This window comes from Danio rerio, chromosome 3, assembly GCF_052040795.2.
Source record: "Danio rerio strain M-AB ecotype USA chromosome 3, GRCz13ab, whole genome shotgun sequence".
Lineage (NCBI taxonomy): Eukaryota > Metazoa > Chordata > Actinopteri > Cypriniformes > Danionidae > Danio > Danio rerio.
The window spans coordinates 27435640-27463449 of record NC_141023.1 but is presented as its reverse complement, the minus strand read 5'-3'; the positions used below and the strand labels follow the sequence as shown (position 1 = coordinate 27463449).

Sequence of the window (27810 nt, the reverse complement as noted above, 5' to 3'; positions counted from 1 at the left end):
TCACATATTGTTTATGAAATACATAGTGCTATATTTAATAGTATATTGTTTTGTTGAGTATGTTGTTGTATTTTGGTGTCTGGAGCCAGCACCTAAGCATTTCACTCATCATAGTACTGCTCATCATAGTGCTGCTGATGTGACAATAAAAGTGATTTGATTTGACTTCACTTCTAGTATATACAGAGAGTCAATATTTACCAACATTTCCAACATTTTACAAAATATTTTTTGTTGAGTTCAACAGAAAAAGAAAATGTAAAAAGGTGTGGAACAAGTGGTAGGTAAGTAAATTATGACAGATTTAAATTGGGTGAACTATTCTTTTAAGACATATCTTTTTTAAAGGCTTATTGTTTTATTATTATTTTGTATAAAAGGCTATTATATAAACTAGAATAATTGTAGTAATATACTTGTTAGTTCAAGTATATTCAAGAAACATCAAAATACAATATACAGCTGTGATTCCAAGTGTACCATAGGTAGATTATAGATTATAGTTATAGATAATGTTTTAAATGTTCCTTTATTTTTGTCTGAGTCATGTAAGTTTGAGCACAGGATGGTCTTAAAAAGTCTTAAAATGTCAGTTTAGAAACCCAAATTTTACGTCTTAAAAGTGTTAATTTTCAATAAAAGTGGTCATACACTCAAAAAGGGTTTTATTATAAATAAAAGTCTATTGTGAAAAAGAATAAAATAATTTTAGCATGCAATACTTTTGATAAACCATTTTATTCCCAAACTTGCATAGAATATTGTACATTTTAAGAAAAAAAAACTGGGGATAATATAAAAGACAAACATTTTCTCATGAATGTGTTAAAGGATATGCCATTTAATTATTAGACAAATTCATCTGTCATTATGTAATTTAATTCACATAGAAAAAGTTTCAATAAACATGTTTCATGATCAAAATTTACAAGTTTGAGCCCCGACTGGGTCAGTTGGCGTTTCTGTGTGGAATTTGCATGTTCTCCCTGTGTTCGCTTGGGTTTCCTCCTGGTGCTCTGGTTTCCCCCTCAAGTAAAAAGACATGCGCTATAGGTAAATTGGGTAGGCTAATTTGTCTGCAGTGTATGTGTGTATTTCCTGGTCCTCCAGCTTGGGGGTTAAAATAAAAAAACAAACATATTTTAGGCCTCAAAAAGTCTTAAATTCACTGAAATATTGACTTGTAGGTTTTAATTCATTTTAAACAGGCCATAATTTTCCAATGTCCAAAGCTACTCCATCAGGCGAAGACCTACAGTCACCAACAATACAATTCAATAAAACTTTAAACAAAACTCCAAACTCGGTCTTGGAGGGCCTGTGTCCTGCAGATTTTAGCTCTACTAAAACTTGGCTCAACACACCTGCAAGGATGTTTCTAGAAAGCCTAGTAAGAGCCTGATTAGCTAGCCCAGGTGTGTCTGATTGGGGTTGGAACTAAAGTAGGCAGGACACCAAACCTTCAGGGCTGAATTTGGGCACCCCTGATTTAAAGACTGTGTTGAGGACACTCACTGTTGTGTTGTATGTACATTTATTTTTTTATATTTTTTAAAGCTTGTCAAAGAAATGTTATATTGACAAAACATTTATGTATGGTTTGCTTATTTAAGTATCATTCAAGTAACTAGAATTGCTTTTAATGGGGCAAGTAAAAAATCTATACCGTTTAGCCCTGTATAAGTCTAAAATTTAACTCACAATGGTCTTAAAAAGTCTTCAATTTGGCTTAGTGAAACATGCAGTAATCCTGTAAGTAGAATCTGGATGTGTTAGTAAAAAGATTTATATTTACTTTAAAGTTTTAATTATCTGTTTGCTTGCTCTGACATGGGTATTTCCGTGTTGTCTAATTTTTTTTATTTTTTTATTTTTTTTATTATTTATATATTTTTTCTTTTCATTATTTTTTTCTATTTTTTTATATATATTTTTTTCTTTTCATTATTTATTTATTTATTTATATATATATATATATATATATATATATATATATATATATATATATATATATATATATATATATATATATATATATATATATATATATTTTTTTTTTTTTTTTTTTTACCAAAACATTCTTATAAAACAATATTAATGGGGCTGTGCTTTTAAAATTAGAAGACAGGACCTAATTGTTACATAATACAGCATTAAAACAAACAAAAGTCCACAGCACAGTGATGGTGTGTGGGAGTATTTTGGGCAGACACCATCGCTGACAACAAAACAACACTGCTCAAATCAGCAGCCATATGCGCTTTTGCCTAGATGTGTTTGTTTGGCCTTTTTGCCTAAGTGAACATCTGATGTTGCCGTTCCACATGTTGAAACGACTTCTTTCTCCATCGTTGGCGAAAAGAAGTAGTGTAGTATGACAGCGCTACATAATTAATCCTCAGATGCATGAGAGGAATAAGAAAGTAGGTTGACTCACACAATGCACCAACATAAGGCTGCTGCTTTGTAATTAGATTATGCATATTTAATAGCTATGATTATGACATGTGCGTCCCCTCTTTCGGAGCATGCCTCGAATCGCGAGTGCCAGTGAATGTGACGTTATCGCGTGCCGCTCTCCAAAAGCACACTTCGTCTCCATACAGTTTCTCTGTCACAGCATATCGCATCAAACCGAAACCCCTTCCTCCCCTGCACCCTCACCCTGCTATTTGTCTTTTTGTGAAAACTGCGAACTTGACTGTGGTGAGTGAGCATGTGTGTTGTGTTTCTAGGGTGGTTACACTGCCTACCGATACACTCAGCCTGCTACTGCTACCGCCGCTGCCTACAGTGACAGGTAAGACACACTCCGCCGCCTGCACACCACTTTACCAGGCCCTCCGGCGGGGCCCTTAGCACCCGATCCACCTCCCCCGCCGAGGCGGCCTCGTTCTCTCTCACCCTATACTCCTCTGAGGTCAAACTCTCTCCCTTCGTCACGAGCAGAGGCAGGCATGCGCTTAAACAAACAACAAAAAAAAAAGATAGAAGATTTATTAGTCTAATTTCCCCCGCCAGTGGCGAATATCACAGTGCACAGTGCAGTAATTGGCAAATTAAATCAAATGAGATGTCACTGCAAATGTAATGGTGAGGCGCATCCAATGGCGGAGCAACTGTAACTGCAGAATGAAGTGGGATAGACCTGACAGTTCCTCAGAGATGAGACAAAAGCCTGTTTGGCAGGGCGACCAGAGGAAGTCGTCTTGGCTGGTTTTGATTTCCCTATTTTTTTCTCTCTCTCTCTTTCTCTCTCTCTATCTCTCTCTCATGTCAATTGTGAGTGTAAGCTTATTGCAGATGGCACGCAATCAAGAATAGAGCAAATTCAAAGCCTTGATGTGATTGTAAAACATTCGCATGACACGAAAGCATATCTGCTCATGACTGTTAATGGCAAATAATGATCGTAATGCTGTCATGTAACGACTGATATTGTGCAGCCATAACTCGATGAAGCAACACTTGATTATCATGTCATCCGAGCAGCGCTGTCATAATCTGTCAACGGTGTCCCTGCATGCGTTAATAAGTTGTGTGCTGTGAATCACACCCGGACCGGTTGTGGTTGTGAGTGATGCTCATCGTCATTACAACATGTTTATGTAATCATCACGGGAGTGTTTGTTTATGTGTGTGTGAGTGTGTAAAGTGGATCATTAGCTGCAAACGGGGACCGGATCGCACCTGAATGCACTTTTCCGATGTCTGCATGTTGTAGAGTCTTTAGTGTTTGTAACTGTTGCACTGGGATCGGTGTGGTTCGATAACCACATGTGTCCTCCTCAAATGCAGGGCCGGTTTTGGATGAATATGGTAGACTGTCCTTAGAGATCAGAATCAGACCGTCCTAAGAAACCACAATATCGATTCCAAGGCCCCTTGTTGCTGTTCTGTGGCTTCTTGTTATGAGAAATATTTGATGGTATAGCAGTAGTCTGATTGTCTCTTAGGTCAGTTACTCTCAGCTTAAAAGGCTTCTCAGTGTTAAGCAGGGAACAGTTTCATTTTCTTCATTTCTAATAACTGGAACGCAATCCATGTATGCTAAAACTTTATTTGTTTTCTTATTCAGGTATAGTATTTTTTCCAGTACACGTATCAGAGCATTGTTAAACTAAGATCATTTTACTTTCAAGGTCATTATGATAGATCATATAATGATATTATATTAATAATTCAAAATAAATGTGTTTCTATTTGGTGCGACAGCAGCCACTGGACAATGGCGCCAGTGCGCTCACCACACACCAGCTATAGATGGAGTGGAGAGACAATGATAGGGCCAATTCGATGGATGGGGTTGATTGGGAGGCCATGATGGGGAGCTGATGGGGGTAATTTGTCCAGGACAATAGGGATACACCCTTACTATTTATGAGAAATGTCATAGGTTAATAACCACAGAGAGTCAAGAACTTGGTTTAACGTCTCATCCGAAAGATGGTGCTAACTGACAGCAGTGTCCCCTTCACTATACTGGGGCAATAGACCCCACACAGACACAGGTTGAGTGCTCCCTGCTGGCTTCCTGCTGGCCTCACTTACATCACCAACCTAGTTTTCCCATGTGGTCTCCCTTCTAGGTACTGACCAGGCTCAGCCCTGCTTAGCTTCATTGAGTAACTAGTCTTGGGCTTCAGGGTGATATGGCTGTGGCAACTGTTCATTTAAGGTTATGTAGTTTTTATTTACTGGAAAACGACAAAAAGCCCATAAAAGTTTTTTTTCACTCTTATCAAATGTAATCCAATGAGCTTATGCTCAGTTATGCTTCTGTTGTATAGCTAAATATAGTTATAAATACTTAAATAAAGGAGAAAGTATCAATATTGTTAAATATATTATGTCTTTAAAATACACTGTAAAAAGGAATTAGGTACTTTATTTTTTGTAAAAGTGAGTAAACATGTTGCCTTAAAAGCAACAAATTGACTTTAATTTAATAACTGCATAAAACTCCTTGTAACTTAGACCGGTTGACTAAACTTAATTTGTATAATTATGCACAGTTTATTAAGTTAAAAATTATAAGGCAACAGGTTTACTCATTTATAAGTGAAGTCAACTAAACACTATTTACACTGTAATTTTCATTACAAATTCCATGAAAAATGTTTTTAGAAATTCAATTTATTATTCAATATATATATATTTCTTTATTTATTTATAACGTTTATTGGGGTCGTTATAGGGTCATTATTGCCACCTTAAAGTCTGTGCGAAATCAGAATGTACTGTTTCTACTTGCCGAGCGCACATTGTTATTCATTAAGGGAAAAATTTATTCTAGCAAGTTAATCAACTGGAAAAACAAAGATTATTTTTGGTAATCTTCAATTAAAGCCTGAGCATTTGCTTCTGAATTCTTATCCACGCCCCTCTTACCGTTAATTTGCTATGAGAGAATGATGCACAAAAGGAAAGACCCGCCCCCTACTCAATATTTTTTTTCAGTTGGAAGTAGATCAACATACTGAAATAAAAGTCTCAGCATGTGATTAACACAGAGTTTAACTGTCACATGATCAGGGGCAGATTTATCTAATAATAGAGGTAAGCGGCCATTTAAGGCCCCAGGAAAGCTGGGAGCCCAGAATAAATATCTAGAAGTATAAATGATACTTAAAAACTATATATAACATTGTTTTCTGTCATATTTTGTATAGTGAGATTTTTTTACATAATTAAGTATTATTTAATATACACTAAAATATAATATTATTATAATAATGCAATGTTATGTAATAATAATATTCTGAAATAAAATATCCACCACACCCAATCAGTCCAGCAGTCAAATTTATAAATATAATATTTACTATATTTTATTGTAAAAATAATAAAAAATAAATAAATAAAATAGACTAAAATTCATTAAAAGTAGAAAGGGTGCATCAAGACTTGGGCCCCAAGGCTGGTGTTGCCCAGGGCTCTCAATTCGCTTAATTCACCCCTGCACTTGATCCTTCTGATATCATTCTAATATGCTGACTTGATGCCAAAAAAAATTCTCTTCCATTCTGCCTAATTTGTTATGGACAGCTTGATACATAAAATGACTTAATTAAAAATATTTGCTCAATAAATGTCTCAATATCGACTAACATCACCAAGATCACTAACATAAAAAAGATAGACATCTTTTCTGATTTATTTAACATGGATTCTGTTTCATTTATCAGGAAACAGACTGCGGTGACACTATATCTAGTGACATGAGAGGGGTTTTTTTGTAGTGCTGACTAAGCTGAATATCAGTTGTGCCATTGCTCATGCTTAAGGTTATGGATCTGAAAAGTCCCCAAGCGTCAGTATCAAGCATCTGCGCATATAAGTCGTCCCTCGCAGCAGACATAAGTGAATGATGTGTTTCAGCCATTGCTTTAACTGTTATATCACTAATATAGATCTAAGTCTTTCTTTCATTAAGTTCTATGAACCCCCAAAATTGCCTGTGGTTCAGTTTGAATTAAAAATGTAGTTATACTAGTAGTCATTGCTTTGCCAGTAGGCAGAGCTAATGCTAATGCTCCAACTGATTAAATTCAAAAAGTTTCCTTAATGTTGTTTAGCTCTCTGCAGAAACCTGCTTGATTGATTATGCAAATGAAGAGGCCTCTCAATAACATTTGAATTATTTTGTTTACCCTTAGACACATTTTGAGAATAACAGCAGCTTTGGGAAATTGAAAAGTGCAGCGCGACATACAAATTAGCTTCCTGACACAAATTCCGGCTAAATTAGTTTGCACAAGACTAGTCTTTCATAATAGAGATTATAGATGATTGTTATTGAGGAGTCATACATTTTTTACATTTTTGTACAACCTCTGAATTATTTATTTGCAATGTAAATGACTTATAATCTCTTTTCCCTCATAAAAATAAATTATTCATGCCCCGATGAGTAACGTTTTTAGACAGTTGGAGTTTAATCGTTTGGTCTGCCTCCATTAAAATAACCTCTCAGCGCTGTTAGATGTTATCGCCGCGTGTGAAAGATATCATCTCTGATCTGGGCTAATCCTGCGACTGTTTTGACTGCAGTTGATCTCTTGTCTTCTGTGGTGGCGGATATCGATACCCTAAAGCTTTATCTTAACAGAGAGCTGCACTCTGATGCCCTGCCGTCCTGCCGCTAGTGTCATTAGCCGTTAGCATCTGCTCTTTGTCACTGGCTCTTCTCAGATCTGGAGGTGCTGCCGTGAGGCCCGAGTTTGGACTGTTTCTCTCTCTGTGAAGTCTTCTCTCAGAGCTCGAGGCTCAGCCGGTCCCATCTGAAGAGCTGCTGGCCGGGGTCATGTGGGTTATATGGTAGCTTCACTTCCTACAACCTCATACTAGCATTAGCTGACCTCTGTCCTGGTGACGCTTGTTCAGGAAAGGTCGAGGTGACACAGTGTGCTTGTTTCTGGCCCTCAGGACTGGGGCAGCAGCTGCGCGGGATGTTAGGACTACTCTTTAATACTCTGTAACAAAGGCCATTTATTCAGTTTGTTAGCACATTACGATGCTAACACATACTGTATCAGGCACGCTCAGGGGTGTACAAAGCACTGGGGAATTATATTTATGAGATTTTGCTTAATTAAAAATTGGTAACACTTTATTTTGATGGTCCTGCTTAGATATTCTGTTTACTCTGTGTCAACTAGCAGGTTTAGAGTAATAGTAGAATATGCTAACAATTTATTTAGTTGGTTTCTTATGATACATTCTATATACTGACTGCAAGTAACTTTTCAATACATGTCAAATGCTTGTAACTCTAGCACAGTGTTGGAGAAGTAACTTAAAAAAACGTAATACATTACTAATTACTAACTATTACTAATCATTACTTATCACTAATTACTAATTACCTCAATTGTACATCATTTTGGACTGCTAAATGTCTGCTCAAATAACTAAATGTAAATGTTACATCACTAAATTCAAAGTTTTTTTTATAATTACTTTGTCTGAAAAGAAAAACAAACTACATAAGTAATTTAATTGCCTACTTAAATTCACATTAATCTCATTTATGCATATGGAAACGTTACTCTTAATTCTTTTTGAGCTTTGTTGAACAAGTTAAAGTAAATTAAATTTAAAGAAATGAACACTTATTCCCAGAGATGGGTTGCGGCTGGAAGGGCATCCGCTGCGTAAAAACTTGCTGGATAAGTTGGCGGTTCATTCCGCTGTGGCGACCCCGGAATAATAAAGGGACTAAGCTGACAAGAAAATGAATGAATGAATGAATGAATGAAATGAACACTTACATTTTAAACAACATATGTATAAACTCAAAGTGTTTCAAAGTCAATTCATCTTATTTCTTACATATATTGGTATTTATTTCCTAAAACATTTAATGTATTTTAAGCATGTACAATTGTCGGATTAATCTATCCTTCCGTACTTGAAAGATTTTATTATTTAGCAAAATATCTGAATAACAAAAATTTACAGATTATTGTTGTTCTCTGAATTTGTACCTTTTTTTTCATGAATTAATTTCTCAATTCAATTTTTCTGTAATTATTTTGTTAAATGTATTTGTATAAAAATACGATTACTCTGCTTTTCTTAATTTATACGTAATAATATTACTTTTTTAAGTAATGAATAAAGTAATGCGTTACTTTTCAAAATTAAGTAATAATATTTTAGTTACTTTTTATAAAATGTATTGCAAGTTACTTTTTAGCTTAGTTAATTCGCTTTTTAAAAATTATTCAATTAAATGCTGAATTAAAATGATTGTAGTCAGTTGAATCCCATACTCAATGAGAGAATGCAGGAACAGACAGAAATTAAGACAGTTCTGCAATGGAAATATTGTCATTATTTTGAGCGCAATGAAGAAGATGCAAAGATGATTATCTGAATGGACAGTAAGACAAAAAGTACAAAAGTAGCAAACAAATTGCTTTAAACTTTCTGTAAATACGAAATGTTTAGCTCTGGGGTCAGGAAGTTCTCAGAAGCTAACATTATACTACATTAATTCTATTATGTTTTTTTTTTTTTTTTATGGTAAATGAAGGTTTATGTACAGTGTATTATTAACTACTCTTTCCCAGAGATGGGTTGCGGCTGGAAGGCCATCCGCTGTGTAAAAATCTGCTGGATAAGTTGGTGGTTCATTTCGCTGTGGCGACCCCGGATTAATAAAGGGACTAAGCCGACAAGAAAATGAATGAATGAATGAATGAATAAATATTAACTCCTCGGTTAAATTTTTTTTTTTTTAAAACTGTGCAAGTTCAAAAAGAGATCAAGCCTCAGCCAGGTCAGAAAAAGTAAAGCAAAAATGACTCAAAAGTAACCCCTTACTTTACTTTTTAGCAGAGAAGTAATTTAATTACACTAACTAGTTAATTTCTGGCTAAGTACACCCAACACTACTCTATAGTTTTAACTCTAACTTAAAAGTCTACTATTTCTCTATTGAGAGTTTACTGACACTTACTTTTACTTAACAGAATGTCTAAAGAAGACCATGAAAACCGAGTGAAGCCTATAAATACACTTGAATAAAGTAAAACTGCAATTTCTTTTCTCTGAGGACATGTTGACACTTGAATGTAGTTATGTAAAGCCTCAAGTGTTTGTCGTTAACAGTGGTTGATGTGATTAAGAAGCTCAGCTTCGGATCAAAGGTTATGTCGATGTCTCTTAGTCTCTTTATGAGGATGAATTATGAAGAACACGGCTGCGTGAGCAAATTGCATTTTATTTAAAACACTCAAAGGAACGTAATTTCACTTGTTAGTTCAGAAACATAATAATGTACGCTTTTCTAAAATTCGAAATAGTTATTTCATTCAGTAAGAATGGATTTTATGAAAAGCGACTTCTGAGTATTTATTAATTAAAGTAAATGCTGTTTCTTTTTGTTTCGTTTTTTATTTCATCAAAGAATCCTAAAAAGATTTACATAATTTTAAAAAATATATAAGTTCCACAATTGTTCAAGAAGATAAAAATATATAATGTTTAAGAAAATATACAATGTTTAAGTATCAAATCAGCATATTAGAATGATTCCTGAAGTATTATGTTGTGCTGGAGGCCAAGAGTAGTAAACAATATAAAAACTCAGTATTATTAAGTATTATTATAGATATAAATAGTATATTTTAAGGATTAAATTGTGGAGTATAAAATATATTAATGCATTGTAATTTTTCATTTAATTTTTCAGATTTTTTTTTTTACATCCATCATAAGAGTATAATATAATATAATATAATATAATATAATATAATATAATATAATATAATATAATATAATATAATATAATATAATATAATATAATATAATATAATAATTAAATAATACTTTATTATTATACAATTAATGAGTAATAAATATCGTCAGTGATGACAGACTTAGATTTATTATACAAACATTACTTCATTTTAGGTGAAGTACCCTTTTTCCAAAAATGATACTCCTTTGTAAGAATGAAGTGCAATTACTCAAGTGCTTTACACCGCTGAATGTGTTGACCAAATGTCTGCATTTTGCCTGGAAGTGCCTGCGACTGTTGATTGCAGTAGAGAAGCTATATATTTATATGTGTCCTAGCATTCAACACTCCATTATAGAAATAAATACTGAATGTCAGCTATATAGTAGCTCAGTGCACTACTGCTGATCATATGAAGTGCTCGTGACTTAAGCGTCTTCATAAAGTGCATGTTTACTCTGTAATGTGTATGAATGGTCATATCTGAAGGCAATACACATATAGTTTTGTTAAACATTATGAAATATGCAAAGTGCACCATTGTAATGCATGTGTTTAGATGCATGTCTGCATTGAGCTTTACTCCCAAGAGTATTTGTGGGTGGGTGTGTGTGTGTGTGCGCGTGTGCTTTGGGACGGTCAATACTGTCATGCCGAATAGAGCATTGTATTCAAAAACAAGCCCCCTAACATGATTAAGAGGGCCGATTCAATCTGAATGCTTAGCGGGAGTGAATGATTCATTTAGTTATTAAATATAGCTGCAAGCGGCAATTAAAAAGGGGCCTGGCAATATGGCGGCCAATGTCTCTAATTAGACGTGAGATCAAGCCGTGACACATCATTTGTCATACCTGTGCAGTGACTCATGAAGTCAGTGTAACGCAACCAATGATACAGCTCAAGCTAGTCACGTTTGTTTACCCAGAATGCACCATTTATCCACATCCTGTTTGCTATCGAAGAATCATTTTTGTTTTATTCTTTTTTTTTTTCATTTACAACAATGCTAAGGATAATTATTTATTCTACAGTTGCAATCAGAATTATTACCCTCTTTAAAATTCTTTTTTAAATATTTCCCAAATGATGTTTAACAGAGCAAGGAAATTTTCACAGTATGTCTGATAATATTTTTTCTTTTGGAGAAAGTCTTATTTGTTTTATTTCAGCTGGAAAAAAAGCAGGTTTTAATTTTTTAATGACCATTTAAGGTCAAAATTATTAGCCCCTTTAAGCTATATTTTTTCCGATAGTCTACAGAACAAACCATCGTTTTACAATAACTTGCCTAATTACCCAAATCTGCCTAGTTAACCTAATTAACCTAGTTCAGTGGTTCTCAAACTGTGGTACGTGTGGTATGCATAGGAATCAATTATGTCATATATGTATATACATGTTACATATATTTCAAAATTGATCAAAAATGATTTATATATAAATATGTTGATATATAGCGTATATTTCTAAGGTCCAGGCAATGTTTCCAAGTGTTTAAGTACAGAATTTTAGTTTTTTTTTTACTTTTTAAGAACTGTAACCTACCATTTTAACCTCTAAAAGCACAATTAAATTTAAATGTTGACGTTTTTAGTTTATTTATTTATTTTTTGTTTTTTACATATAAGCACAGTGCAGTGTTAATGTTCAGACTCTTTATAATGTTTAAAGTGGCTGACAATAATAAATATTCTTAATAATAGGAATAAATCTGCCACATTTTTTAACTGTGCAGAGCTGTAGCTGCTTTATCGGGCTCACTTCGCTACTGTATTTCAATACTGCTCATCATGGTGGTACTTGAAGAGACAATTTTTTTCTGAGGTGGTACTTGATGAAAAAGGTTTAAGAACCACTGACCTAGTTAATCCTTTTAAAGTCACTTTAAGCTGTATAGAAGTGTCTAGAAAAATATCTATTCAAGTGTTATTTACTGTCATCATGGCTCAGGTAAAATAAATCAGTTATTAGAGATGAGTTTAAAAATTATTATGTTTAGAAATGTGTTTTAAAAAAATATCTCCGTTAAACAAACATTGGGGAAAAATAAACAGGGGGCTAATAATTCAGAGGGGCTAATAATTCTGACTTCAACTGTATATTATGTGTTTCTTTTGGGTTGAATATGATTGAAAGCAATAACTGATTCTCAAAAGTTAAAGGTGCACTCAATAGGTTCAGTGTTGGTTGAAGAACAGAAATCACATGATGTGGTAAAAGATTACTCCAGTGAATGTATCAAGCACTTCTTTTCAATTTTACTTAGGTGCAGAAGTGATTTTTAAATGTACCTAAATATTAAATCTCTACATACAGTATTAATGTTTTTTTTTTCAATGAAATATTTTACTGATAATTTTACTGATATTTCTTGATAATTCCAGCGTGCAAAGTGAAAATACATTATAGGTTTATAAATAATAAATAATTATTATAAATATATAATTATTATAACATTATATATTATTTTAAGTTTATAAATAATTATTTTGGTTTATAAAAATATTGTAGTTTTTTTTATTGTTATTAAATAAAATATACTGTGTTTGTACAGTTATAAAAAAATATGTCTTACAGTGGGTTTGAACATTTTGCCCTTTACATCATATTTACTTCACAAACAACTGATAGTGATGATATAAAGGTGAAATAAATCATAAAATTCAGCATTGATATCTTGCTTTTCATGACATCAGTTGATCACACTCAAGCTCAGAGCATCTCCAGTTTCTTACTTCATTTTGATTCAGACTTGATGAATGAATTCAGTTAATCTTCAACTATAGATTTGCTCTGACCAAATCATTTGAATCATTGAATCGATAACTGAGGACAATCTCTGGTTAGATTATTTAAATAATTGACTTGTTAACTGGACACTTACTTTGACCACATTTGCTCTAACTTGATCATTTGAACCAGTGAATCTTACACTGCAAACTCACTCTGACCAGATTACTTGAATCAATGAAGTGAAGACTTATGATTGAATCATTTGAGCCAGTGAATCATTCTCTATATTCATTATATACTTATTCTGACCAGGTCATCAGTGAGCGAGTTGTTGATTCATGAACACATACAGCTGAATAGTTCAGTGTGGTTGGTTTATTAATATGATTTGCGATAATTATAGTTAATGTTTTTGCATTTTGTAATACAGCAGCCATATTGAAATGATTAAGCATTTTTATTGAACAATCCAAAAATTCATTATTATATTGTTAGAAAAAATACTATTTTATATATATATATATATATATATATATATATATATATATATATATATATATATATATATATATATATATATATATATATATATATATATATATATATATATAGTGTTTTCTTTTATTATGCTTAAAAAGATTATTCTTTAATCTTTATTCAGACAGTTATACACAAATATGGACATGTTCGCATTAAACTATTTTATAATGGGTTTTAGAGAAGTAATGCTACATCGTAATATCCAGAAATTGCTGTATAGAAATGCAATGAATCCTATTGCTAATGTAAACTATATGATGCACATTATTGAGTTTTTTTTAATCCAAGAGTTAGCTTACTTTTTTAGTTATCAGTTATAATTCACCCCCGATCTGCCAATTCCATCTTCAGGTACTATATGCACTACATATACCACATGTTTCAGAAATAATGATAATAATACTAATATTAAACCTTTTGAGGATATAATATTGAAATAATATAATATCGAGAGTACAAAGTCTCAAGATACATATTGAATCATTACCTTGGTGTAATGCTACATAACTACTTGGTTCAAATATTTTGGCTAATACATTACATAACAGATTTATGTAGATGTAGATGTCTTTATGGTGACATTTCATGAATTTAATGTGCTTTTACTTTTAGTGGTTAAGGATTTTATTTTTTTTTTTTTTTGTTTTATGGCAGTCATGTTGAAATTAAAAAATATTGTTATTGTTGCGATGATTTAGCATTTTTATTTAACAATCAAAAAATCCACTATTCATTGATAAATAGAAACCTTAAAATATAATTTTGCATTTATTTGAAATAAAATATTTGTTATAAAAAAACAATATGATGCACATTATTGAGGGTTTTCATCCAAGAGTCAGCTTACTTTATTAGTTATAAGTTTTAAGTCATAATTCACCCCAAAATTCCAATTCCATCTTTAAGTATTAAATGTATTACATTTACCAAATGTTAGAGAAATAATGATAATATTACTAATATTAAACCTTTTTTAGCATACAATATTGAGATAATAACATATCAAGATACATATTGAATCATGACTTGAGTGTATTGTTAAACCCCTAGTTCAAATATATTGTCTAATATATGGTCTTTATGGTTACATGTCATGAATTTAATGTGCTTTTACAATTACTTCAAGTAATTAATGTTTTTTTATTGTGTTCTATCGCAGCCATATAGAAATTAAAAAAAATTATTATTGTTGCGATCAAAAACTACACTGTTCTTTGATAAATAGAAACCTCAAAATATAATTTTGTAATTATTTGAAATTAAAATTTTTGTTACAAAAAAATACTATTATATTTATAGTGTTTTATAGGGTGTTTTCTTTGATTACGCTTAAATAAAATATTATACACAAACATGTACATGTTCACATAAAATTATTTCATAATGAGTTTTAGGGAAGTAATGATACATATTTAACAATATTGATACAATATTGTATCAAAAATACAGTGTTTAATAATATTTAATAGATACAATATTTAATTTTTTTGTATACAGTATTGTGATTGTATCATATCTTGAGTAAAGTATCGAGATACATATTGAATCATGACTTGAGTGTATCTTTACACCCATATTAGCTTCAAATATATTACCCTTTACAACAGAATTATTCAGATTTAGATGTGTTTAAGGTGACATTTCAAAAATTTTATGCACTTTAATCTAATCAAAGTAATTATTTATTCTATATATTCTTTAAAAATGTGCTATTCGGGTCTTTATATTAAACATTTTATTGAGTGTAAAAAAAATGACTGAGTGCACCTAGTTATTTCAAATTTATCCAAATCTGTCTGGAATGCAGTTTCGCCTTTTTTTTCCCTTCTCACATCTCACTCCCAAGTACAGTTTACAGTGTATGACACAAGCACTTTGATGTATAATATTATCTGCTTTGATTTCCAATATCATCCGTGTATAATGGTCACAGTCTCAGGTGTTTCCAGCCGGCTTTACGTGACCGTTCAAGGCCATCCCAGCGCTATTCAGTAATGCTGTGAATGCAGTTCCTTGACTTTTACAGAACAATAGTGATGGAGGGAGGGGGTTTTACAGAGGAGAGGACGGCTAGAGCGGCTAAATCAAAAGCGTCTCGCGCACAGCTGCAGTTTCTATTGAATCGGCCCGGTTATGATTTAGTCTCATCTCTGATATACTGTGTATGTCTTTTTTTACCCTTCTACTTTACTCCTTCCCAGCATTTGCATCTCCAGTCAACCTTCCCCATCCCTAACCCACACACCAAGCATGCCGTTCCCCCTCCATGACCAGATTCTGGGCCGCACACACAGAGAGAGAAAGCTGTGGTTCTTTTTTGCTTGTGAACTAAACCCCATTTATGCCACCATCTTTCCCCCCCTCTTTCCCAAACCCTAACACCCTCTCCCTTCCCTTCCCTCCCCCCACCTCTCGTCCATCCAGCCAGTCAGCAGGCGGTATTGTAAATTTTATCTTCTCTTGCAGAAATCATTTCGTCTTCGTTGCAGCAGATGAAATTTCTTGTAACACCTCCTCAGGTAAAATAAATAAATATAAATGAATACCAAATCACCCTCACTTTCTCGATGCACCCACGAGGGAGCGAGCATATATATATTTACCCCCCTCCTCCCCCTCCCTACCCCCCCTTCCTTCTTTTTTTTTATGCACCCTCGACAGTGAGTGCTTCGACTGCCCGGCTGTCTCCTTATTTCTGCCCCTCTCTTTGATTAGTAGATGTTCCGTTACTTCGTTTTTTCTCTTGAATGCTCTTTTTTGGACGAGTGGAGTAGTTTTGGAGTACTGCATGAGGATAGCTGGAAGGCATCGCATTCGTAGTTCTCATCTTCTGTTTCTCTCTCCCATGGCACTGCTTGGAAGAGGCATGTGTTCCTTGAAGAGTGAAATGAACACGCTTGTCACGAGCTTGGAATCTGTGATTTTTTTTTTTTTCATTGTTTTCTGATTTTGGTCTGTCTCAGTGTTTCATCGTTCCTTTGAGTTCTCCACCATTGCCCCCCCTTTCCTCTCTCTCTCTCTCTATATATATATACATTAGATGTGTGTCTGTGTGTGTGTGTGTGTGTGTGTGTGTGAGAGAGAGAGACTTTTTTTTTGGTTGGTTGGTTGGTTGGTTGGTTTGTGTTATTGTTTTACAGGCGTGTGGTGCTGTTGTCATTGTCGTATCAAGGTTGCTCATGTAGTGTATGGTGTCTTGCATATTGGCTTGTACTGTAGGTGGCTAGATCCTGGGAATGACACACGTGTGATTGTTACTGGTTTGAGTCGCGGTGTACCGAACGGAAAATGGACCTGTCTGTCCACACATTGATTTTGTGACAACCCTTTTTTTCCCCCAATCTCTTCCTTCTCTTTTTTTTTCCTTTTCTTTTTTCTCTCTCCTCGACCAGGCAAAATGAATATGCTAACAAGGCTGTAATTTAGCTCATTCTTGAAGACATCAGCTGTTTTCTGTAAAACACAATTGGAATGTGTAATTTGGAGTCTGAAAAACTTGCAAATTATGGTCTAATTGTCCCGGTTCAGTAATTGCTGATAACCCTGAAGGCCGCGTGTTCGCCAGCCGATGTAATCAGAGGAGCTGCGTATATATAGGAGCTGGCTAAAGCCAGGCATTGTTTAAGGAAATCATAGAAATGCAGTCCGTACGGTCTCCTGGTGGGAAAAGTCAATACATTTAGAGGAATGGCGCTGCTGGAGCACACATTTTCCAAAATAATGAGCATCTAGTCAATAATGCAGATATATCCCAGCCATCTGAGATTTATTAACCTGTATCTCAGGGCCCAGATCTAATTTAGCCGTATGTTAGAGTCGCTGGTGTTCATTAACAAACATAGAGCTTACCAGTCTCATAAATCAAGGCTTTTTTTCCCCGCCCTCGACCTGTCTCGATGGGCAGCAGGAGGAGTCTGTAATATAACATAGAAAAGGAAGCCGTACTCACAAAGAGGTCTAAGTTTTTAGTGCATTTCCGGCAGGCAGAAACGCTAATATTTTCAATGTCCTTCAAATGGCAATTAAAACCCCCCAGTTCTTGCATTTCAGATGACTCATCCAATCAGCGCTTTCCCCCCTTACTTAATACTTTAGGAATAATTCACCAGGTGCTATATCCTGAGGGTCACCTTTTCAATCTCAGCTCCAGAAGAGCGGAGGCAGCCCTGGTTTGATCACTGCACTGCATACTCATTAAAACTAACCCCTGTAAACACAGATAACGCAGGTCAAACAAAATACTTGGCCGCGCATTGAAATATGAAGACAGAGCGACTGTGTAGTGAATAACAATGCCTGTACTAATTTGCAGTGGATTAACTTCTTAATCGCCAGGAGTGGAGGAATATGCAAATCGCCTCGTTTCTCTGCCCTCTGATTGGCTCGTTTATCTGGTCCAAAAACATTACGCATGCATAACGAGGCTCAGGGGGAGCAGAGTTGATTTCAAACGCAGCCTGCTCGAACTTTGAGGGAGAACAGGGTGAGATCTCAGGATAAAAGACACACAGAAAGTATGTGTTGAAGGGATAGTTCACTCAAATTGGAATATTTGCTGTTACTCACCCGCAGGCCATATGAAATGCTTGTGATTTCTTTATAAGTAGAGCATTAGCTAAGATTTTTGGTTGAAACTGTGGTCGTTCTTAAAATAAAAGTCAAAAGCACTTTGACAAGAGAATTAAAACAAAATAAATCCTGTGACTTCGAAAGACCCACCCCCCTACTGTCCAGTATTTGTCCCATACATTAGCTCATTTGTCCTATTTAGACTGTTATGCCATCATAAATTATCAAAATAGTCCATAGAAAAAGACTTTAAGTCTGCAAGTAAGACCTGCAAGTAAAGTCAACTTTCACTGTATTGTTGTTAAATAGAGAAAACATTTTACAAGTAACTTTTATTGCAAGTCTTGGACCCTAATGACCAAAATAGCACCAAAGGCAGCTCATATTAAAGTTACTTATAATACTTGTTAGGCTATTGTTGTTATCCATGAATTATCAAATGTACGTTTTACAAGAGAGACTGGAAAGATTGTGAATCTCTACGTTATTATCATTATTGTTAATTTTTTTATGATTCAAATGCCCAAATTCTGACTGGTGAAAAAGGTTTTTGGCCAGTTTGTTATTTGCCTATGAAATAACAATAGGCTACAGCTTTTAATTTAAAACTTTACCAGATTCTTACTTTTTACCCCCTCATGATATATAATGTAATAAATTTGTATTTTAAATATAAGTAGCCTATTTTTCTTGTTTCTTTATTTTAAATATTTAGAAAATGTTTTTAGGATATCAAAAAATTTGACCATCTGCCAAACTAATCTAGCAAAAAATAATAATAATTGTGCTTTAAAAACACAGTTTTTAAACTTTATTATTAAATAGAAAATTATTTGAATAACTGCAAAAAGTCCACATTTTGAGAAAAAAAAGAACCACCACTTTCACCAGGCTGGCTACAGGCTTGTCATTACCGAAAGCTTACAAATGTAGACAACAAAAGTAATTAAACCAAAACTAGAGCAACATGTACAGTACAATAGTGTTGTCACCATACTGGTATTTGATACCAATCAGTTCTGAAATTTAAAAAAAATCATAAATTCCCATTAACATTTGAGCGCTGATTTGCGATTGTTTTGAAGTGCTCAACAGAAATGACTGTGATTGGTCATGAAGGTCATCGGTTCAACCACAGTGTAACCACAGATACAGGGAAAGGTGAGGTGTTTTACAAGCGGATTGCACATATGTCAGCTTATAAACAGGCCAGATAATCTTTATGGCTTTAAAACACTTAAGTGTCCCTGTATCTGTGGTTACACTCAGTAAACAGCGGTAGGTTCTGTGAACTTGTGATCTGACCAATCACAGTCATTTCTGTTGAGCACGTGAACACAATGGCAAATCAGCGCTGTTTAGGAACGCACTCAACAGCTCTCAAATGTTAGAAGGAAATGGACGTTTTTAAAATGTCGGTACTGATTGGTATTGAATTCCAGTATTGTAATAACACTACAATACAATAAGTGACAATTCCCAGTGAGTCTAAAACAATCTAATATGGTAATAAATACTATTCAGTTTCTTGCACAGATAAATCATTTTTCTTCATTTAGTCCTCAATATGTCATCAGGAGCTACAGATATTAATTTTTATTTGCCTCTATATATTTTATTTGTTTGTTTGACTTTCAAACTGCCAGTAGCTATCATCTTCCTTTTTATGAATCTCCAAGGACCACATTTTCAGCTAAAAATTTGCTTTCATGTTCTACTAAAGAGAATAAAGTCTTGGATGGCCTCAGGGTAAATAGATAAACATCAAATTTTCTTTTCTTTTTTGTATTTTTTGGATGAACTATCCATTTATTCCCACTAAAACATCCTGCAACATTTTCATCAAGTCAGCCCCAAATGAGAATAAAGAATAAATGATCTGTTTAGGATTTTTTCAGCTCAAGTACTGTGAAACATTGATCTTTGGTCTGTTTGTTTTGTGTTTATTTCATCCTGTGATGTATTTTTTTGCCTTTTTGATCAATATGCCCAAATTAAAGTACTAAAAAATTGAAGGGCTTTTTTGTGCAAGCTCATTGAACTCCAAAAAAATTCCTCCTGATACCAATTTGCCAAAGCTTGTACATACAAACAGATGCTGTATAGCCGTAAGTGCTGCAATCGCACTGTTATATCAATCCAAGTGTAGTCTTGCACAAGCGGCCCTTCAACTTTCAAACGGTGATGTCTTCCTCTAAACTGTGCGGCATGACTGCAAGAGCCGTGTGATTTTCTCCTCTGACTTGTCATCTGATTGTCATTCTCCAAACACTCTCAAATCATCACCATATGTAGTTGCTTCAGTCTGTGGTGTCGTATAGATGATTGTATGATATTTGTGTTTGTACATACAGTACAAGGAGCGTTTTTCACCGTACCACCATAACCTGACCATCTCTTTATTTCTCCACAGTTACGGACGAGTTTATGCTGCCGACCCCTACAACCACGCACTTGCTCCAGCAGCCACATACAGCGTTGGTGCCATGGTGAGCACACATTTATTTCTCTACCTCCTTTCTTTCTTTTTTTTCCCCTCGCTCTTTCCTCATTACTCCTTTATTTATCCCTTCCCCGCTCTTTTCTCGGTGCACGCTTGTCATGTACGCTCATTCTTTTCCCTTTTCTTCCCACCTTTTCCTCCTGCATGGATTTTAGCACTGCTGACATCTCCTCACTTAAACTTAATTGAATTTGTCTCTTGTGCTAACGGCAGCTGAAATGCCACATTAATCCTCCCAGTAAACGTGATAAATGTCTTAATTTCTTGGCAGTGTAGTGCATGTTAGTTATTATATTTCTAATTTTGTGAATATCACCTAGCCGAGCGCTCCCCTTAATGGAATAATTAGTCATTTTGATAATTAAATCCATCACCTAAGTGGTGCTGTAGCAACAGCTAAAAGAGGGAGCGAGTTTGAGGAAAGACGGCGTGATGAAAGTCTCCGGTTGCCCATTGCGACTTGCCACTTGTGTGTGTTTGATCACAGAAATGTCCACTTTGTGTACAAAATGCATTTTGTAAAGATCAATTTGACTATTTTGTCTAGTTTTTCTGTAAAAAAGCTTGTTTTTTATTATAATTGTAATTATTTTAGATTATATTTGATTAGTTTGTTAGTTTATTCTTCAAAAGTGTGGTCAAACATGTATAGTTTATATAAATCTAATAAGTCTCATATTCATTCATTCATTTTCCTTCAGCTTAGTCCCTTTATTTATCATGGGTCATTACAGGGAATGAACCGCCAACTTATCCAGCATATGTTTTACAAAGCGGATGCCCTTTCAGCCCCTTACAGTACTGGTAAACACCCATATGGTCACTTATTTAGAAGATCAGTCATTTGAAGAAGTATTGAAAGAAAACAAGAACAAACCAGCTCAGAATATGGATGTTTTTGTGTATGAATATGAATGCGGGATGGCACGGAGGCTCAGTGGTTAGCACTGTCACCTCACAGAAAGACAGGTTGTAGTCGTGGCTGGACCATTTGACATTTCTGTGTGGAGTTTGCATGTTCTCCTCATGTTCGCGTGGATTTCCTCTAGGTGCTTCAGTTTCCCCCAAAGTCCAAAAACATGCGCTATACGTAAGTGAATTGGGTAAACAAAACTGGACATAGTGTGTGTGAATGCGAGAGTTTATGGGTGTTTTACAGTACTGTGATGTGGCTGGAAGGGCAAAAAACGTATCCTGGAATAGCTGGTGGTTCATTTCCCTTGGGGCAACTCCTGATAAATAAGTGACAATGCCAGGGGTCTCAAACTGCCGGCCCGCGGGTCCTTTGCAGCCCCCTTCCTCCTCCCTCCGCCCCGCAACTGACAGAAATATAAAGAGTTTCGGCCTAACAAAACTTATATTTTTGAATCACTATCTGTGCAGTTGCATATACACTTGTGGTTTTGACCAACCACCTACTGGACATTTAAGGTACTGTACTATATATTTGGGTTACATTCGGTTTCTGTCGGTGTGCGGTTGAGAGTAAATCACATGCAGATTATTTCTGGGGCTGATTTAAATGTTGTAATATATGTCTGTAAGTGCTCTATTTTTACTAAAGCTATATTTTTGTAAATATTCAAGGGCCATTTGATTATAATCCATTTTATAGCACCTGTATTTTGTTGTACAAACACTTCTTCATGGCTTACACGCTATGCTGGTGGTGTGAATATGATAATTTTGCTAATAATCGATTCAAATGGTCTCATTTAATAGATTGTCTTGATTCGCATATTAAGATTTGAATTAAAAAAAAGTGCATTAATAAATTTTACTGCTGGCGAAATTGAACATGTTAAAGTAAATGTGAATAAATACATACTTTTCCCATCTTTGTTGTGGTTTTACAAAAAATAATGATATTGAGAAGAGCAGTTGCTAGTACAGTCAATAAAGTTACCCAAACTGCATTTAGCTGTTTCACACTACATGTTAAACTTTTGCTCAAGCAAAAATTGATTTTGACATAATAATAATTATTATTATGCCTATTATTAAATTGTATGTTTTCCATATCAATTTAAACTACCCCTTCAATATGTACAACAAGAAACAAAAAGAAGGAGCTTTGACACTCTGTGGAAGAATTTCTGAGTGCATCAGTTACATCAGGTTTCCACTTTTTTTCTGTGCTAGAATGTTAAAACGGCCCTCCTGTGAATTGTCAGTCACTGACATGGCCCCCCGCCCCCGCCGATTTGAGTTTGAGACCCCTGGACTAAGCCAAAGAAAAATGAATGCATGAATGTGTATGCTAAATGATTTCGCAACTTTATTGCACCCATATTTTAACATATTTTACAAGTTATTAGAAACATTAAAGTAGACCCTTTACTTGAGTTTAATTAGCTTTTTCTGTGTTTGTAAAATCACTTCTGTAAATTTAATTTAATATGAAATTGACTCCTATACTCAGTTAGCAAATGAAAATAAATAAATAACATACTCAAGCTCTTGAAGGCTGCGCTTAAACTGCAGATCTTTATGGTCAATTCCGATTTTGTGGCTGTATCCATTTTTTTTGATGAGCCGCTTACATCATCATTTAAAAGTTACTCGAATCTGATTGTCTGCATTTACACTGCACGCAATGACAAGATGCAATGACCAGAAAAAAAAGAAGGGACACTGACTGACGGCTGATAATAAAAGAGCACCCTTTTCTCCATTCATGTGTTTAATCTGTAATCTGTTAGTTGTTTTACTATAGTTCTCATTGTTATCCATCTTCTTTTAATCTAGGCCTTTTTAAACCACTAGGCATCTTAATGTAATGTCCATGGCGTGATTTATGCATGTGATGCAATAGTTTTAAGGTGCGTTCAATTTCTTGCATCTCTGCGCAGACCGATCAAAATCTGTCTTAAAGTGGTGCATGAGATCAGACAATTAATTCAGTCGGTGCAACGTTAGAAGAGCAACTGCAGGAGCTGTGATGACGACACTGATATTACACTATTGGCTGAGTTCAGCGCATAACAACAACCATGTGTGTATCGGGTTTATTATTAGACAACTTCTTTTCACTTTTTATGCCATCTCTATCTTGTATATGTATCATGCTTATTAAATGACAACTAATATTTGACTAGAGTAATAATCTTTTGTTAAATAATTAGTTTATAAAGGCTGGATTGTTTGCATAGGTTTATTTTCTGTCTTTTTTATACAGACTATAGCTCCATGACTCCAGACTTTATAGAGCATTCAGCTCCATGAAGAATTTAAATTATAAATTGCAGTGAATAACCTAAATATTAACTTAAATAAGTTTTACATACTTTTAATAAAATAATTATTATAATTAATCTCAAAACCCTAAGGCTTTCTTAACAAATTAAGGTAAAGAACTATTTTATTTAATAATTATAAGAATATTTATCCTATATGGTTATAAAATATTTTATTTGCTGTCAAGCCGTTTACGCACAAATTTTAAAGGTGACATTGAGGTACCTTGCTTTTTCTGTTTAAAGAGTTGCTCACTTATTTTGAGCTCACTTATTTTATTTTTTTAAATGCTTTCATTATCCAAAATTATTTTAATCATTGTTTAAGACGTAATCAAAACACCTTGTTTTGAGTTTTACACAAATATATAATGGAAAGTTTTATATCTACATTTACATTTAGTCATTTAGCAGACGCTTTTATCCAAAGCGACTTACAAATGAGGACAAGGAAGCAAAGGTAAATAAATGTAAACCCATTTTTAGCATATTCAAACAAAAAGTATTAGCCTAAAGAGTGATGTTTAAAGTTCTAGAATTTGTGCTTATTGTTTTGTATTTAATAGGCCTATTCATTTTTATGTTTATATTTCTCTCTCCTTTCCCCTTATTTCTCTCATGCATTTGTTATATAATTAATTCATAGTTCCCTTATTGTTTAAAAATTAACTAGTCGGTAGAGACTGTATTCTGTTTTATGTATACTGTAAATCTTTTGTTGTTATACAATACAATATGTATTTATAAAGCACATTTAAAAACAACCAAGGTTGACCAAAGTGCTGTACATAGGAGTACTAAAGACAGAGAAGAAAACAGAATATAAAAGAAACATTTAGCAATTAAAAGCAATAATCAATGATCTGTGCTATTTAACAATATAAATGCTTATTTTTTGTTCTAGTATATGAAAAGTAAGGTTTGGGACTCTACTGAAGTCTGTTCCGAGCATCACAGCTGACATCATTCGATATGGTTTTTAATGACGCACGATTTGCGACTCGAATTGATAGGTGAAAATCCGATCTACTTGTTTACACTACAGACACGAGGGCACGGATCTGATCAGATAAATTTCCACATATGAACAAGGCCTGAATCTGATTTGAGTAAATCAGACTCCATTCGATTTTTTTCCAGCTTACACATACATGGGCCATATCCGATCTGTGCCACACGGGAGAAAAATTCGGAATTGGGTCACTTGAATCATGCAGTGTAAATGCAGCCGAAAGGTACAGTTTCAACAGCAAAATTTATCAAGATTTCACTAATGTGACCACAACGTCATTTTTTCTCATATTTATCTTTTGTTATTTAAATGTTATATAATTATCTTGTTTTAAGGATATTTACTGGAAAATCTGACCATTATTCGGATCTCCCTGCATCCATGACTTTTTCTTTTTTTATTATTATTATTTGCTCTGTTAACTCATGTACATTTCTTTCAGCCCTTTTGCGTTTTTTTTTTTTAAGTAGCTAAATGCATCTGTTCTGGCATGAGCTGTGTCGGTGTGCTTGCTGCATGATGGAACGTGATTGGTTTTCGTCCGCGGGGTACAGTATGTACAGCAAACAGTCTGAATGCTAGCATAGGTCTCATCTGAGCTGTGTCAATTAAACATGTCCAAACCCGTGGCTTCTCTTGCAGAATGCTTTCGCACCCTTGACTGATGCCAAGACCAGAAGCCACGCCGATGATGTGGGTCTCGTTCTTTCTTCTTTGCAGGCTAGTATATACCGAGGTGGATACAGTCGTTTCGCGCCATATTAAAAGCAAACAAAAAATGCATTACAAAAAATCATAATAAAAACAGACAAAAAAAAATAAACATTTCAAAACCTATTGAGAATCTTCCTGTGGGGGTAAAGGAGGAGTAATTCAGAGGCCTGGGTATTGCAATACATGCAGTAGTGCATCATTTTAGCATCTCTCAAGAGAGAGAAGACAAAAACGGATATTTTTCATCTTATACCTCAGATATTTTGTGCTGTGTATTTTAATATTGTGGGTTTTTAATTTCTAAAGATTACATAGATTGTTGGCTGTAGAGGTTTCTGTGGTGATCTAGAGAGCTGCTAGATTTTAAAAAGACGAAGAAGAAAAAAAAAAGAATAATAAGATACAAATTGTTAGGGCTTTATCATGTAAATGAGTTCTGTATGATAAATATACGAGTCACTTTGGGGTTATCATATTTTGTAAGAGTGTAAGTGACTAGAGTCGTCCAGTGGTTTCTGCTTTCGTTGACATTGCCTTTACGTCTTTGTTTTGTTCTTTTGGTTTCAGTTGTTTTTGGGTTCTGTGGCGTAGAGGACGAGCACGCAGGGGATGGTGGGTACGAGTAGATACGGGCGTCTGCGTGGTAAAAGGTCAGTGTAGTTGCAGGAGCACAGCAGAGACACAGAGCCGGTCAAAGAGACCACGGAGGTATCGATTATTTAAGCTGTCTTATATCAGTCATTACTCAAAGCCAAAGGTTATGTTCCTGGGGTGTTCCGTGTGTAGATTCCAACTATACATAGCAGCTCGTAGAAACTCCCCGAAAAGTTCACCACAACAGTATTTTACTGTTTAACTATTATCTAGTCCCTAAGTCCAACCCCTCGCTAGTTTAGGCCTACCACGAGATGTTCTTTTTATATATTACGGTACTTCCAGTACGTCGATTGATATAAATGCTGACTTTTATAATACGGGAGAGACAAAACACGACGAAAAAAAAAAAACGAAAAAAGAAAAAAAGACGCCGACCATAGCGCCGGTTCTATTTTAATTTAGTTTCTTTTACCTTTTGTTTTGTTTAGTTTTTTTTTTTTCTCAAGAGTTTATTTGTACAAGCTGAGAGTGGGAAAAAATAAACTAACAGTGTATTAAATTTGATCTGTGCAGTGAAAATGTTCTCTTATACGACAAACACAACTGTATAATGTTTTAGATTTAGTGTGGTAGACCAACTGTTAGAGAAAGGTGTCTCATTTTTTATGGAATCATACACAGATTTATATCAACACTTTACAAGTAATGCAATCATTATGTAGATATAATCATAGTATTTTTGTCAACTGTACAATTTTGCACACACGACCTGCAATTTTTTCATCACAACTTCTTCTCCTCCTTCTCCTCCTCCTCCTCACTTGTCTGTTTTCTTTCGTTTTCTCTGCTTCCTTCGGGTGTTTCGTTTTGATATCATTTTTAATGTGACATCCTTTGTACTATTATTTTCTAGAACACAGCCTTTACACTTTGAAACTGTTTGATTATCAAGAAACTGAGAACTATATGACTTGTGAAAAAGATATCTATATGTAAATAGGAATAATGATAACTATGTCATTTACAAGTGCTACACAAGCAAGCTGTCGAGGTGTTCTTGAAGAGTCGCAGCTTGGCTGTGCATATGCGAAGACTTCCCTTCATGTTGTTTACAAGTATACCTAATTAGAGGTGTTTGTCACATATCTCATTTTTCTTTATTTTGTATTTATAAAACGTTTCGATTGCATAAAAATACAAACAAAAGAGCAGCTCCAATTTATCCGGCTGCAAAATATCCTCTTGTGTACTGTGTGCGTCACATCACACAACTTGGCAAAAATATCTTACCCACTGCTGTGATTCTGCTCTTTCTGCTTTAAGTACGTGTTGTGGACAGGCTTTCTCCTTGTCATTGTATGTGCATGCACTATGATCTGCATAACAATAACCATCAATAAAGTTTCTCAAGATAACGGGAACGGCTCTCGGAACTTTCTTGTATTCAGATGACGGAGAGCGTTTGTCCTCTGATCTGATTTCATTGCCTGAAATTGCATTGCGATGCTCAAGGCGAAGGGGAAATGATCATCTCCGAGGAGGTTAAGTGGAATTGATGCTGCCAGGTCTGAGGTGGTCATCTGTGTGCCTTTAAGAAGACTCTGTGTTTAGGATGAAGGAGAAAGATCCGATTCCGGCGGCGTGATTAGGTTAT

General features: G+C 34.5%; 1 protein-coding gene across 50 annotated transcripts in view; it reads left to right on the top strand.

Annotated features, from left to right (window-relative positions):
* rbfox1 (RNA binding fox-1 homolog 1) overlaps positions 1-27571 on the top strand; it is a 445822-nt gene extending 418251 nt beyond the window's left edge. For 19 of the 50 annotated variants that reach the window (XM_087242557.1, XM_087242556.1, XM_087242593.1 and 16 more), the window contains 3 exons: positions 2736-2800; positions 20508-20583; positions 25488-27571. In XM_087242557.1, the coding sequence (XP_087098683.1) occupies positions 2736-2800; positions 20508-20583; positions 25488-25610 (264 nt within the window). In that variant the 3' untranslated portion in view covers positions 25611-27571. Of the gene's footprint in view, positions 1-2735; positions 2801-15991; positions 16045-20507; positions 20584-24973; positions 25069-25487 lie in introns of all 50 variants that reach the window. The other 31 variants (XM_087242570.1, XM_087242567.1, XM_087242581.1 and 28 more) reach the window with 4 other exon arrangements.
* Positions 27572-27810: the final 239 nt, after the last annotated feature.